Below are 16,452 nucleotides of genomic sequence, written 5' to 3'. Positions count from 1 at the left end.
TAATTTTAAGGAATAAACAAAAACAACTCATAATCTGTCACATAGGGAACGCCTTTTCATACTATAGAATTTACTACATGTTATTTATTTCTAAGCCGATTGATTTGTAATTTACACATATTTTTGTTTTGTTATTTCAAAACATTTTTACTTGTCTTCTTACGTAAAACCAAACTGAAATTATTAACAAAATACCACTTCTGTAGAAGGAAGGGACGGACTATAGTAAACTTAATGGTTTTATGGATTTGTAAAGTTTTGTATTTAGATACTTACTTGTCTGAACTTTATTGTTAATGGAAATGTTCACAAACTGTGACGAAAAACCTCACAAATGAACGACAAGCAGACAACAACAAATCATGCACGAACCGTGCTCGAGAAAACTACCCGAACGGAGCTGGAAGCATAACGCAGTTAGAGACGTTGGCGATATACTCTTTACATTCAAACAAAACATTTATTTTACCCAAAGTGCCATTATGTAACTATGATGCTGCACATGGCCCTTTAATTTTCAAATCATCCTAAAAATATGCTAAGCGAGGAAAAGGGCGTTTTATTAAAACGAATTGTCATTGGTGTTACTCAATACCTTGGTAACACCAATGACAAAATAAGTAGATAATTAATTCATGCTCGCAAAAGAAACAGTTGAGAAAACTGAAAAAGTGCATGTTGTAGCAGACATACGATGTCTATAATAACATACAAAACGTTTCTGAAAATTATTAATCATTACATAAATACGATTGTAACACCAATGACTGAATAAACCTACTTTTATATTTTTGACAACACATTCATTAGATTTAAACAAAACTATTCAGAATTCTTCATACGTCTGCTGTTTTTTGTTTTTGATGGCCAATATCTACCGGTGGAATGGTTCATCCAGAGAGCATTCGTTTTTTTTTTTGGTTTTCTCACAAGTATATACAGAAACACCAATGACATAAAAGTTCAGGGACAAGCTTATATTACCCACCATCTTTTGAATACGGAAAATATTTACAAGATTCCTTCTTTAGTGAGTAAGTCAGCCATCAGTACGTATTACATTAAAGGTATTCAGTGTTATGTCTTCTGTTATATATTTTAACAGTGTATGCTGTGTATATTGTTGTGCTAGGGACAGATAACACCAATGCCATTTTCGACTAATCCTGAATAAAATCTCTATCAAAGCTGATTACCAGAGAGAAAAAAGTGCTATAACAGGATGATATTATTAATAAGGTATCGTTAAAGACAACAAACGTAGTTTTTTTATATATAAATAAAAAAGAAATTGTACAGGGACATACAAGTGACACTTTCTATAGAATGATCCATATACAGTATATGTATGGAACTAGGCCTACAAGAAAAGCGCAACCCCGAGTGTTCACTTTCCATAGATCCAAGTATGCAAGTGACTGTTATTGCTCACCTTAAAAATTATTAGTATCTAGTATAAGTAGGTATTGTTTTTATGTACCTCCCACACAACACATAACAGAACCTTTAATGAAGTGGTGGATCCAATGTAGAGAGTGGGGGTGGGTAGTGGGTTTAACATCTCCCTTAGCTGCCAAGTAACACGTGACTCTGCTGTAACCAGGCACTCACCCACACATAGGTCTCCCTGGCTGGATGCAATCGGTATAGTATAACAGTCTCACAAGTACGTGGTAGGTTGTGCTCGTGTTTTTCACAGCTTAACTACCCTTTTCCAAATTCTAGATCCACAATGTACCAACCGCTGTTTTGCTAGACGTGCCTACTGAATGCATTCGATCTTACAGCCCATCGCACCTCAGCCGAACGTTCATTCAATGGGCTATTGTTCGCCCATGAAGAAACAATAATATTACCTACACTGCCGACCCAATTTACTAACTGTAGTCACATACCGAATTACTTGCTGACTACAGTCCTATACTGGCTTCAGTGTGATAGCCAGAAGGCAAGCTCATCAAAATGGAAAATCACAAAGAACTCTGCGTCAGTTCTTTCTGTGTCACAATCAGTTCCACTTGAGGATGTCTATTGTGTGTCTATCAGGGCCGGTGCCGCAATTATCATGACCGAGAGGTGCAGCGGAGGGGAAAAGGGGGACAGTTACCCATTCCCAGGGTCGTTAACCTCCATCATTAAGTTATTTCTTGTCTGCAATCACTTCCACTTGATGGTTTCCGTTGTATTTAACAGGGCAGTTGTCACAATCATCACGGGCGGGCGGTGAAGGGGGAAATGGTAAGAGGTGGGGAGAATAACCTATATTCCCAGTCAAACTAGTAAACCTACATCATTAAATTATTGTTGGGTTTTGTTTTTGCTTTTGCATGTCATTGCTTGCCACCTTGTTGTTACCGCTCTAGGACGTGTTAAGCCTCGAGGTTGCTTTTGTATGGACTAAATTCAAAACGTGCTAATCATTTCTGAACTGATGCCGTGGCCAGTATAAAATCTGTGTCGTTTCAAGACACCTCGGGCGACAGTGGCATTCTGTTTCTGACGTCCAAACGATGTCTCAGTTTCGCTCAGTGTCCTAATCATCACCGAATCTCGGGGAGCAATTAACATTGCAAATGCTGCTCAGGATATGTCAGAAAAGGAGATTACAGGATATATTTCTTAAGTAACATTCAATATTCAGAAATAAAAATGGCCAAGCTTCGGCATCGGTAGTGTAGTAGTTAAGACATCGGAAGTAAAGCTGGTAGGCACTGGGCTGGTAGATACTGGACTGGTAGATACTGGGCTGGTAGATACTGGACTGGTAGATACTATACTGGGCTGGTAGATACTGGGCTGGTAGATACTGGACTGGTAGATACTGGGCTGGTAGGCACTGGGCTGGTAGATACTGGACTGGTAGATACTGGGCTGGTAGATACTGGGCTGGTAGATACTAGACTGGTAGATACTGGGCTGGTAGGTACTGGGCTGGTAGATACTTGATTCGCATCCTGGTTCCGGCTCCCACTCAGAGCGAGTTTAACGACTCAGTGGGTAGGTGTAAGGCCACTACACCGACTTCTCTCTCACTAACCACTAACCTGCTGACCTGGACAGACAGCCAGCCCAGATAGCTGAAGTCTGTGCCGAGGACTTGAACTTGTGCTTGAACCTTAATTGGGTATAATCATGAAAATAGGTGGAAATGAATGAATGAGAAATGGTGTTAACAACAAGAAACAACCAGAAGAAAATGTCTTGAGAGGTTGCGACAGAAAAGGCGATTCGACTAATCACTCCTTCAAAGTTTAACAAGTTGCTATACCTTCTTGAAAACACAGCGAAACCAACGGAAATAAAATACTTGACTCATGGGCAAGCTATTTCCTTGGCGCAGAAAACGACAGTGTTATATTTATTTCTGAGTATATTGTCAATGAGCCTGACAAAATAAGACTGAAATGAGCCGTCACAGATCCTTGGCAATCATCATACCAGTTTCTGGTTACTTTAGGATCGATCCCCGTCATTCTACCCTGGTGTAACAAATGTCGTGGTGTGTTTTATCCTGTTTGTGGGATAGTGCATACAAAATATACCTTGTTGCTTATGGAAAAAGAGTAGCCTTTGGAATGGCAGCAGCGGGTTTTTCTCTCATTATTTGTTTGATCCTCAAACCATATATCCTGTGCCATATCATCATAAATAAAATTCTGTTTAGTGCGTCGTTAAATGAAATATGTTTTCTTTGTTTCTTTATGTCTTCCATTCTTTCGTCCTTTCTTTTGTTCTTTCTTTTTTTCTTTCTTTGGATAGCTGGGATATGTGTATGGTAGCATTCTTATCTGGGTAGCGGAATGGATGCGAATGCTCACAAACCAGATGTCTTTCATTGGACATACCCATTCGGGGTTTACTGCACCAACCAATACTCCACACAGTGCTTGCATGACAGGTATATCAAAGGTTGTGGTATGTACTGTCGTCGATGTGGAACAAAGTGCATAAAAATCAATTCTGCTCATCGTTAAGGGTATCTCATTATCAAGACCAGTGATCGTATCGGGCTTATAGCACGTACAATGTTTGATTCAAAATACTAGTATGCTTGATATTGGTAGTTAACATTTTGGTAATGTTAGATCTGAGCAAATAATGCTTTCTTGCACACCTTGGTAACAGCAATTAAACCAATTGTGACGTTAAACTTGCTACACAATTTCAACAGGCTGCATCCAAACAAAGAGCTACTTATTACGCACAAAACTGAGTTCAAATGTCTACTGACTTATTACCGTTGATGATCTTTGCTAATGAATTGTGTGTATACTGTCATTCACACAAGACAGCTTGGGGCATAGTTTGACCATGTGAATACAGACTATTACACGCTGCTGACTCGATGCCACACATACTTGAACCACGTGTTTCCTTCCTGTCATCGGTAAACAGTAAGCGTCTACAATTCAGACGGCTCGTAAACACAAATAAAGATGCCCTTTTATCTGTAAGAATACAGTGTCTATTCTCACTACAGACCCTGACATCAGGGATAACCATGTGTTAAACACAGTAGCCGGAATGTTACACTGAGCGAAATTTTTATCACAAGTTACCAAAAAGCAGATTTAGTATTCAATTGGACGTCGTGTTGAAATTCGATGACGCTTGATATCAACGTAACATTTTGATTTTTTTATACAAAGTTTTAAATTATACTGGCATTGATGCTTGTATTTTGTTGTATTTTAACACACAGTTATTTATACCGTGATTTTACACAAAATATATGTTTTATTTTTAAATGCAAATAATAATAATATTCATATTGCTATACTTGTTTGACACCCATTAGTCGATGTGTATTTTAGTGCTAGGGTGTCACTACCATTCATTCATTCATTCATTCATTCATTCATTCTTTATATCAACGTCATTCGTTAAATAACTGGGACTGAAACGAGACTTGTTGGTTCTTTAGAGCATTCTGAAGGGCATGCACATTTAACTCCTTTATCTAAAGTTTTCCCCACAACTAGTATTTCAAAGACCTGAGTATGTGCTGCCTTGTATGTGGAAAAGTGCATTGAAAAGATACCTTACTCATATTTGGGAGTAGCAGGTTATATGAAGGCAGCGAGTTTGCGCTCTCACTGTTTAGATTAAGTGTCACCAAATGTACTATTATTTAAATTCTTGTGCCAGCAGAAATTATTTTTACGTGGCTATTTTTCGAAGTGAGCGGTTTTTGTCGAAGCGTGGGCGCGGAACTCGGAACACGAACGCATGAAATATCGATTGTATGGTTATCAATTGGAGGGTTTCCATATGAAACGCGTCAAGAACTGCACACGTGTAAACCGACCTATATGTGATTGTCGTTGGCAAGCTCTTCCATATGGTTACTGTTGTTAGACTAAGTATTATCTGCCCTTGGGATGTTTGTTTCTGAACACGACTACACACGTGTAAACCAACCTATATGTGACTGTAGTTAGCAAGCTCTTCCATATGGTTACTTTTGTTAGACTAAGCTTTATCTCCCCTTGGGATGTTTATTTCCGAACATGACTGTACACGTTTTGTTTTCATAGCTACAATGACTAAGGTGTGAATCAACAATTGCCAGCAAATAAACCAGTACACGTCACTTGAAGGTGCAATCTCGAATAGACGTGTTTTATTTAACCGTTTATAATAGACCACCCACATTACTTCTTCACATGACTTGTTTTCCTTTAGTTTGTCCTTATCGGATGTTCTTTGGCTGTACTCGGTAATCTCGATCACGTAAATATAGACTACTAAACTAGCTTGCCTGTCGTACATTTTTTAATGAAATGAGCGAGTTTCATAAAAAAAATTTATGGTAAGACAGGCAAACTAGTTTAGTATTTTATTTATTACAAACCAGCTGCAAACAAGCCGCAACGTAGAGGTAAGCAGATGTCAAGACCTACTACACATTATTTTTCTACGAATTGTGTCAGCATGCGATCTACGTCACGCTCACGTCACGCCAATATTACACTGGCTAGTTATTGGGTTATTGTTACCACATGAGCAATATCTCACACTAGTGTGTAATAAGATGTATTATTACATACCTGTGGGAAATAATGGAGATTAATAGCAAAATCGTACGTCACATTTTGAGATACCGTTTTCCTTAACAAAGCTGGGATATAAACGCTAACGTGATTGGCCAACAGCACATTAAAGGAACAGTCAACTCAAATAAGAGCCGTGTGTGTTGGAAAGATGCATACCCGGACCACCAACACATACTGAAACTTTAACAAATGAAAAAATGCGTCATTTTGGAATTAATAAAAAACCCATATATGGCCTCAGATTACAGTTATCTTCCCATTTGGTTGTCCAAAATCCGGAAATTTGACCGCGCAAGTAGTCTGCTGTTTGACTGTGATTATTTCATGGCAGACAGCTATGAAGTGGCAACTGTTTGACTGAAGTGACAGGGGATAGCATGTAGTTTGTAAACATGTGTTACTTGTTGACATTGAAGACTTGTTTGTGGTAATTCCGGCCCATGCAAAAGTAGTGCTTTTTGTGTAAAATGGGTGTACTCCGGCCTGGTTTAGAGGGTGTGTCTGTTTAAACCAATATGCTGGGAGAAAGAGCTGGACAACAGGGGTTGTCCTTTTCAGGGTATGTGCCCCCCATGTAGGCAAAGGAACATACAAAACTTCACGGGCCTGCTGATATTAATAAAAATGTTATAGCCACTAAGGTTATATAGAAACATATAGCGAAATTAATTGTGGTCTGAGGCCATATTCTTGTTAACTAGTGGCAGCCATTTTGTTTCGGTTTTTGTGGCATCCGGTGCTATAGCTTGAGGTGAAGTGACGTCAGCTCCTACCAACTCCTGTATGCACAGTGTAAACAAACGCTCTAATTTACGACAAGGCGCTAATTGCTTTTATTAACCTGACTTGTAAAACAACATAAATGACTTTATAATATAATAAACTATTTAGCTAAAAATATTTCAATTTGCATCAATAGAACGAAATGGGGTTATAGTATTTTTCTCTATTAAAAAATCCAAAGAAAAAATGCATATTATTAGGCCTATTGGTAGGGTACGTTGGAGCAAAAACGACCACTCACAATACCCAAGTGATAATTTTCTCTTCTTTGAGACTACGTGATTGGTCAGTTTTGTGATTTTAGATGGGAAAGTCTACTTAATCAAGAATTTTACAGAATTATTTACAGTAATAAAGCAGGACGGCTGATAGTGCCCATTACAATTTTAGGGATGTCCGCGCGGTTATCACACAATACCATGTGATCTTAAGAAAAGAGGCACGTATTTTAAGTGTGTCTAGACACATTGACTGGAGACCGTCTAAATATGCACCTGCCAGTCAGGAACCACAGATGCAGGTCACGGAAAGAAAATACCAATTAACCAAAAAAAAAAACTCCGATTATTATTTCAGTATGTGAGTTAATTTATGGACAAAGCATAATACAGATATTTCGACACTGACAATGGTGGTTTATTTCGTATTGAAAAATAATATATACTAATTGCTGACTTACTGGGATGGGTTTTATTACAGAACATTGCGACGCATCCTCAAAAAATTAGGTACGTTTTGTTTCTTCAGTTCTAAAACTAATTCCTGACGTGACACGTTAAATGTTACTTAACCAACTACTCGCCAGAGAGCGTATTCATTGGGGTGGTACAAAATGGCGTCCGCTATATATAATAGCCGTCACATTTAGCCTTTTTATTAATTAACTATATGATTATACTTGTTGATATTAAGCAATAGTGTGTATTATATATCGTTGAATATGCATGCCAGTCCAAAAGCCTTGCGCGAGTATCCCTTTAAGGGAGAATGGGCTCAACACAATGTGACGTAAGATTTTGTAAATTTCTTATTGAAAGCAGTACAGTTCAGCCAGACCGAGTAGAAAAAAGTCCGGCAAACTGGTTTATGCGCTTCATGTTAAAAAGAATGACTATTTCGGAAACCAGTCAAAATAGCTCGTAAACGTCAGCGAAAAAAGTCCGGCAAACTGCTATATGGGCTTCATGTTAAAAAGAATGACCATTTCGGAAACCAGTCAAAATAGCTCGTAAACGTCAGCGAAAAAACGGCTGGCTGTACTCTTTAGTTTTAAAAGCTCCATCGAATAAACTATTTGTGAAATCAAAATCTGGGTCGTTAACCTCGATTGTGGGCGGGGCCTATGCTAACACTCGAACATCAGCTGCTCTGAATGTTTACTTTTATTTTATGAATATATTCTGACATATTGAATTGCATGGAATAATTAATGCTGGTGTGCAACCTTCTACCAGAGAGCGGCATTAATTAGGCTACACGAAGCGCACGAATGCGTCATCCGAATAACCAGAGACTGAGACGATGCATTAACACGATTTGTAAAGTAAATCGAATTTAATGTAGGTGAGAGTGACAAGAATGTGTTTTGTATTGTTAGCATGAGTATCTGAGTATGGTCTCTCTCCAGCAAATATTGGCAAAATAAATATTATCGGCTGGCTATGTACAGTGAATGGGACCGTAAAATAGTTTCCTCGCACCTGAAAGATCATTAGGACTTTTTTAGAGTCGCAATGTTATGAGATCGAAATTCAATGTAGTCCTACATTCAGCTGATGAGCGCAGGGACGGATCAAGGATTTTGTAAAGGGAGAGGTGTCACAAAATTCTAAAAATAGCCATTTGAGGTTGTCGAAGACAAATGAGTCGAATTAGATCTGAAAGGGGGGGGGGGGGGGGGGGGTTGGGGCATGCTTCCAAAAAGGTTTGAAATACAGATGCTCAGAGACGCTTTTTAATCTTGTATATTGTGGATGATGAATTAAACAATAAAACAAAACAAAGTAATTAAAACGAGAAGTGTGTGTATATTATGTGAGTGTGTGTGTGTGTGTGTGGGGGTGGGGGGTGGGGTGACGGGACCTCTGTGATCCTCATCTGGATCTGCCAATGGAGAGAGCATGACTGGGTATTACAAACGTTCGCAAGCCTGTGGTCCGCGCTTAAAGTTGACTGAATGTCGTGGGGCGGAACCAGTGGCAGATCCAGAAAATCAAATGTCAACTGTCGCAAAATTTAGGGCGGGGGGGGGGGGGGGCTATGTGTGTGTGTGTGTGTGTGTCCAAGGCGAAATGTTGCCCCCCCAGTGGTAAAACGTTCGCTTGATGCGCGGCCGGTCTGGGATTTTCCCGTCAGTGAGCCCATTGGGCTATTTCTCGTCCCACAGTGCACCACGACTGGTATATCAAATGTCGTTACTACTAATGGAAACATGCAGCGAGTTTTCTCTCTAAGAGTCATTGTATGTCAAAATTACCAAATGTTTGACATCCAATAGCTAATGATTAATTAATCAATGTGCTCCATACACAAAATATGTATCTCCAGCTGTTTATTTTACGGTAGGCCCTCTCCTAGAAATTGACAGTTATATAATTTCAAGATAGCTGCCATACGGCAGCCATTTTGAAATAATTTGATTGTCGACCCAACTCATTGTGATTATCAACTTTGATTTCAGTTTGCACATACATTTTTCAAAGATTTACAACAAAATTCCTAGATAACTGTTATAGTTCTACAGCACCAGTTCCCAAAGTTCAGGCCGTATATCAGATAAACGGCTCCTAAGCAATATTCCAGAATACAAAGAAAAGAAATGTTTTATTTAACGACGCATTCAGCACATTTTAATTACGGTCATATGGCGTCAGACATATGGTTAAGAACCACACAGATATTGAGAGAGGAAACCCGCTGTCGCCACTTCATGGGTTACTCTTTCCGATTAACAGAAAGGGATCTTTTATATGCACCATCTCACAGACAGGATAGCACATACCACGGCCTTTGATATACCAGTCGTGGTGCACTGGCTGTGACGAGAAATAGCCCAATGGGCCCACTGACGGGGATCGATCCCAGACCGACCGCGCATCGAGCGATTGCTGTACCACTGGGCTACGTCCCGCCCCAGAATACAAAGAGAAAAATTAATATAATATGGAGAACAACTACAACATATGGGAACAATGATACAGATATATTATGAGATAAAACCGTTGTTTTCTCTTCTATTTCGTCTATCCGGTAATATTTGTTTTGATGTAATATTGAGCGAAGGATGTGCAAAATGAAGTAAATAATTGAGAAAGCAGATCTATTAATAGACACCACTGGGCATAACACCTTGCTAACACCATTGCTATAGCTGTAGTACTGACGTAGATATTTACGTCATCCGACAGCAATGCGTCAGAAATAATCTAAACGTGTTCTATTTCCAGACCTGCTAGTACAAAGGTTTCAAAACAATGTCATCGCAGTTTCTGACACATCTCACAATCTAAAAATCTAATCATATCTATATGCGTCTCTATCTCTGTGTCTGTATGTCTGTCTGTATCTCTCTCTCTCTCTCTCTCTCTCTCTCTCTCTCTCTCTCTCTCTCTCTCTCTCTCTCTCTCTCTCTCTCTCTCTCTCTCTCGTCTGCCTACATCTCTGTAAATTACACTAAATACACAAGCATTATTTATAATGATAGTAATACTGATAGTACTAATAACAGTAGTAGGTCTAATTGGTGTAATTAATGGTCATAAATTATTTAATTTTCTGTAGACTGAAAATAACTATTCGTTGCACAAATCACTCAAATCTGTCTCCGTGTGTCTCTCTCTCTGGCTCTTTCACACTCTCTCTGTCTCTCTGTCTCTCTCTGGGCGGAATTTAGCTCAGTCGGCTGAGCTCGCACCTGATGTGCTTGCATCGCAGGAACGAACCACCTTGGGGTATCCATTCAACAGACTGTTTGTTTTTTCTCTTTCCAACCAGTGCGCCACAACTGATCAAAGGCTGTGGTATGTGTTTTTCTATCTGTGGGAAAGTGTATATAAACGATCCCTTGCTGCTAATGGAAAAATGTAGTGAGTTTCGTCTGATGACTACATATCACAATTACCAAATATTTGACATTCAATAGCCGATGATTAATTAGTCAATGTGTTCCAGTGGTGTCGTTAAACTTAACAAACTTGAACTCTCTGTCTATCTCTCTCTCTCTCTCTCTCTCTCTCTCTCTCTCTCTCTCTCTCTCTCTCTCTCTCTCTCTCTCTCTCTCTCTCTCAGTAATGACTGTTTCCATATATTTTAATTTATTTATTATATTACATTAAAACCTACCAAAATAAGTAAACAAAAACAGTAAATAAATCACTACAAGCCAAAACCAAATGAATATGCGACTATTGCTAAGCATATAATTTGTCTTGAACTTTCTGTCATTCATTTACTCGGTCACTCGGTCACTCACTCCCATTATCCATTATCTATAGAATAATAAATTCATTCGTTCGTTCTTTCTCTCGTTCGTTCGTTCGTTCGTTAAACATAGGCTCCCATTAACGTAACCATCCTTGCTATGATAAACGTAGAACAAGAGTATCACCTGTTTCCGCCGATACCACGAAGCCGCTGATTTATGTAATACGCATGCACCAACAGATAAACATTCCTAGAGCACAGTGTAGTGTATATGTACAATACGCTCATTCAACAGGTTATAAGATACACACACGGGCACATGATAGAGGAATGGAAACAGCACATTTGTACACGGACTTTTGTACTCATTTGTAAAAGTTATTTTTTATATACATTCGTGTACCCGCCGAGACTAATTAATTGTTCTCGCATTGTACTGTTTCTTCTGGGTTTTTGGGGGGCTTTTTAATTTCCTACTTGACCTTTTTAGCAAACGATTGAAAACCCAAAGGAGAAGAAAAAACCCAAAACAGATATATCCTTTCTTTCTCTTTCGGTTGATTTATTTGTCCGTCTAGGGTTTTTTTTTTCGTTTCATCTCTTGCCGATTTTCCTGTATTTTAAACCAACTTTTGTTAATATAAATGTTTTCTTTCCATCTAATATGGTAGTCTTAAGATTGTTGAAATATGAACGTACGCGAAGTTGTGGGAGTTTTTGTGAGTTTTTTCCCATATTTTAATTTATTTGGGTTTTTTGTTTGTTTGGTTTTGCGTTATGCTCGAAGCCTTAGGCAGAAGATGGGGTATCAGGTATATAAGGAGCGAAACCAAACTAGGAAATGAAAATATCTATAGTGCGTCCCATCCTCCTACAATTTTTTTTTTTTTTTTTGTAAATAATTTAAGTTTTGTTTGACGTAAGAAGAAAAGTAAAAGTGTTTTTGAAATACCCCCCCAACCCCCCCCCCACAAAAAACCCAACAACACCCCCCCCCCCCACACACACACACTATTTTTGTGTGCAATTATTTAGAAAACAATCAGCTCAGAAATAAATATCTTGTAGTAAATTCCATAGTATAAAAAAGGCGTTCCCTGTGGAAAGGACTATAACACAACGTGAATTGTTTCGAAAACCATAAAACATCAAGCCACTTTATTTGCATATAAGAATTCTGCTCGGTTCCAAGTTGCGCAGATGTGTGTTTGTGGGTACGGGTGGGGCGGAGGACGGTGTGTTTGTATGGGGTGGGGTGGGGTGATGTGCGGTGATGCGAAATTAACTGTCTGAACACTCTTCTTAGCGACCACTGCCCTGTGACAGCGGTTAGAGAAAGGCCTGTCTGACCGCACTGACAGTGAGACACATAATGGGGAAAGCACTAGAAACTCTTCTTTAAGAAACTAAGTGAAATAACGGGTGATTATCATGTGAATCGATGACAGACTCGTGCACTCGAGAAGGTGAAACTCTTCACAACGCTGGCTGGCCAATTGATTGCCGTCACCATCCTGACCTTTTTCTTTTTCTTTTTTTCTTTTTTTCTTTTTCTTTTTTCCTTTTCTTTTCTTTTTCCTTTTTTTCTTCTTCTTTCTTTTTGGCGTGTCTCTTCATGATCCAAGCAATTCGTCTGTGCGACAACCTTATTGATAATGGCAAATTGAAACAAGTTTTGTTTTTAATGGCGAAGCGCAATTGTCGTTCAGTTGCACACTGGTACAGACGGATCTCGTGTGCCACTTGAAAGAACACTTAAAGCTGCAATTTCGTCTCGCCACTCCGTAACATAATTGCTTACTATCGCAAACACAACACGTACTCGAGATTGCAGCTTTACGAAAAAAACCCAACAGTTTTCTACTACTATATTAAATCGCTGGATCTAATACGTTAATTTGAAATGATCGAGAAAGACATTTTCACAAAGAGAAATATAAAAAGACAACTGTGTGCTTAGCTAAATATTCATATTTATTTTGTAAAGATATGGGCTTTTAAAAATGTTTCAACTTATATTGCTATATTGCCTTTTTAAGAATTAATAATACTTCTAGTGGAAATTACTATAAATATACACAATGTATAAGAACCATTTTTTTTCTATAGAAAGTTAAAAGTTTGTTTTGTTCAACGATACCACTAGAGCACATCAATTGTTTTAACATTTCTTTAGTGTCAGTTCTCTACACACATCTATACATTTACCCATATATAAAGGTCTTCTGCTTTTAAAAAGGTACTAGTATATTTTGTTTTAGATTAAATCGACTGTTGCTGTATGTTCAAACAAATCATCCTTCTTGACCATAATCAATTCTTTATTTTAATCTTTCAGATGAACATGATGTGCCATCACACTTTACCTCCAGTATGAGTCTGTCTCGCACCCGAATCAGAAGAGGACAGTAGGACAGCACAAGAGCGGAGTTAGTCGGTTAATGGCTGGGATGTTTGTCGCCTTCAGACAGAGCTTCTCGTCAAGATGTTTGTGTCGACAGCCCGAGTCCGGCTGGTTGGCATGCCCAACCGAGACAAGAAGAAGAAGGAACTCTCCAAGAGGAAACGCGCCCTTAGGAAGAATCTGAAGCTCCGCGATCTACTGCGCATGCCCTGTCTCCTGCCGACGTGTGCTTCCTGTCTGCTTGGCTTCTTGGTCCTAATGGGTGGCACGGCCATGTCGGTCGTGGCGTATCACCCGGCGTTTGATAATCCTTACGCGTCCCGGTATAACGAAACACAAAACATAACCACACCTCAGGGCCTGAGAGCCTGGTACCTACAGTATGCTCTGCATCGTCCCACGGCGATGAAGATCCTGTCTTACATCGGACCAATCTTCATGGGCTTTGGTCTCTTTACAATGATAGTCGCTGGTGTCCTTTACTGCGAATTTGTTGACAAGTATGTAACTATATCTACCGACAAACAACGAAGTCTTAAGAGGAAGGTGCTTTATCAGATGATCATCGAACAATTGAGGAGAAATTATTTCCGTGGCCTTGAGATTCCTACAAGACGTCCAACTATTCCGAACATTGCACCAAAAGTTGTGCAAGCGCCTTTATCCAGATGCTTGAGCATCAGCAGCCCCGTGCTGTGTCCACTTCCAGACATAGATCCCGGTAAGCGTCCCACAGACAGTCCAGAGACTGCGCAATCCCCGACCAAACATAAATCGAGGCTGAAGGTCCTGCAGAGGGAACACTGGATAAAGACGACTTCTTTACCGAACATAAAACCTGACGTTGGTGTCGGTGACAGGTTAGAGGTTCTGTGCAGTTCTACTGAGAAATACCTCATGACGAAGCGGCTCTCTAAGAGTTGCGGCAACGTCGTGGACATGTGTTCCATCACCGGGAGCTACTCGTCCAGAGTGACGTCTTCTGGGTTCGACAACCTCGCCTACACACCCGACCAAGAAGCCTACACACCCGACCAAGAAGCCGGGCAGTTGGCGGCATCAGGTGACGTGGTGTCACAGTCATCGCTGCATTCTAGAATGACGTCACGTGAACCAAGCAGCGAAAATCTCTGCACTCAAGGAACAAACAGAGACGAGTCTGAGATTAATAAGACCTCAAATACGGATGTACTGGTGGATGTGGATACGGATGAGGAGGATGATAACTGTTCCAACAGCAACAACCAGTTGTTTTTCACCGATGAATGTGACGCGCCGTTACCCAAAGGGAAGCACGCTACTGTGATCGTCCACCAGGCATACGTGCACCAGTCGGCCGAAGCGTGTGATTTAAATAATATGCAAATTACCAATGAGAAACTCTTGTACGACTGTCCCGAAGTTCGGGACTCGAATGACGCCAACAAGCGTGATATTTCCACCGTGATCGACGAAAAAGATTTAAGTGAGTCTGGGGACGATGTGTCACAGCCGTTAATGTTGAATCATGTGACGATTTGTTTTGACGACACTTCGAGTATCTCGTCTGAGAGTGCCTCACAGTCAGACGATGATGACGGAGATAGTGTTGATTTGTGCAAGTCGAAATTATTGTGATTGTGTGTGGTCATCCACAGAATATATACTTGACGTGGATTAATCCTGATCATCAAAACAACAATCATGACGCCTAGTCAATTAACTAAACAACATCAGATCATTACACGTGTGTGTATGGTTCTAACAACATCATCGATGTTGTTCCGTAGCCCCATACCACTGTTCTTTATTTAAATGCCCAAACTGTAACGCATCTTTTAATTTTAATGACAAGAGTTTTACGAATTGATCTTTGCGCTAAGACCACCTTAAGTGCATAACTACCGTATGCGCTTAAGGTGATTTTAGCGCCAAGATCGCTTCATTAGACTGGATCAAGGTCACAAACACGTTAATCTCACAACTTTGCACATGTATGATTCCAAGGGGCGTTTTGACAATCATGATGGTATGCACCCATAATTCACTCTCAGGTGTTTCGTATTTCTCCTACACAACGATACATCCTTCTACGGTATTTGCTACTGTTAAGACTGGCTTCACAAATGTGACCGATGCTTTATTACCGTCGTTTTGTCCTTATGTCACAAGAGCTAATATTTAACGTTTGAGTCTTGGGTCTAGAATCTAAATTTTATAGACATTTCTCGGTGCTCTTTTTTACCACTATAAATACGTTCCTCACTGCTATAGGATCAGTTCTCTACAAGTTAAAACACATGGGCGTGTTTTAAAGTGAAACATTTTGGAATCTCGTCTAATTTGCTCGTGGGAATCTCCTGGGTTTTGGGTTTAATATTCATGCCTTTACTCCAGCATGGATGTCAGCAAGTTGAAAGTTCTTACAAATTGTATAGGAAACTTGAATTCATGTAACATATAATAATATTATGGTATTAAATATTTTAATACAAATGTAATTTAATGTGACTTGTTTCTTCAAATGGCAGCATGTATATAAATTACACTTCTTAGTGCATTAATGACACACAATAAACTTGTTGGTTTTGTATTTGTTGTTGTTTGCCTTTATATGTAAATGAAATGACTACCGACATCTGAACTTCCACGTACAATGTGTGTGGTGTTGTCATAACGTTAACGTTAAAGTTTTGCTTAACGACGCCACTAGAGCACATTTATGTGTAGTCAGTGGGAATAACTTAACACTAGGGTAGGTGGCATTATACCATCAGTTTTTTACTTGGCATAATGTTCAATCAATTT

General features: G+C 39.5%; 1 protein-coding gene across 1 annotated transcript in view; it reads left to right on the top strand.

The window, feature by feature from the left end:
• LOC121375532 overlaps positions 1-16,237 on the top strand; it is a 28,087-nt gene extending 11,850 nt beyond the window's left edge. The window contains exon 2 of the mRNA XM_041503033.1: positions 13,600-16,237. Within this exon, the coding sequence (XP_041358967.1) occupies positions 13,747-15,282 (1,536 nt within the window). The 5' untranslated portion in view covers positions 13,600-13,746 and the 3' untranslated portion in view covers positions 15,283-16,237. The remainder of the gene's footprint in view (positions 1-13,599) is intronic.
• The last annotated feature ends 215 nt before the right edge of the window (positions 16,238-16,452 follow it).

The sequence above is a fragment of the Gigantopelta aegis genome, chromosome 6 (genome assembly GCF_016097555.1).
Source record: "Gigantopelta aegis isolate Gae_Host chromosome 6, Gae_host_genome, whole genome shotgun sequence".
In the NCBI taxonomy this organism is placed as follows: domain Eukaryota; kingdom Metazoa; phylum Mollusca; class Gastropoda; order Neomphalida; family Peltospiridae; genus Gigantopelta; species Gigantopelta aegis.
This window is presented reverse-complemented; position numbering and strand designations above follow the sequence as displayed.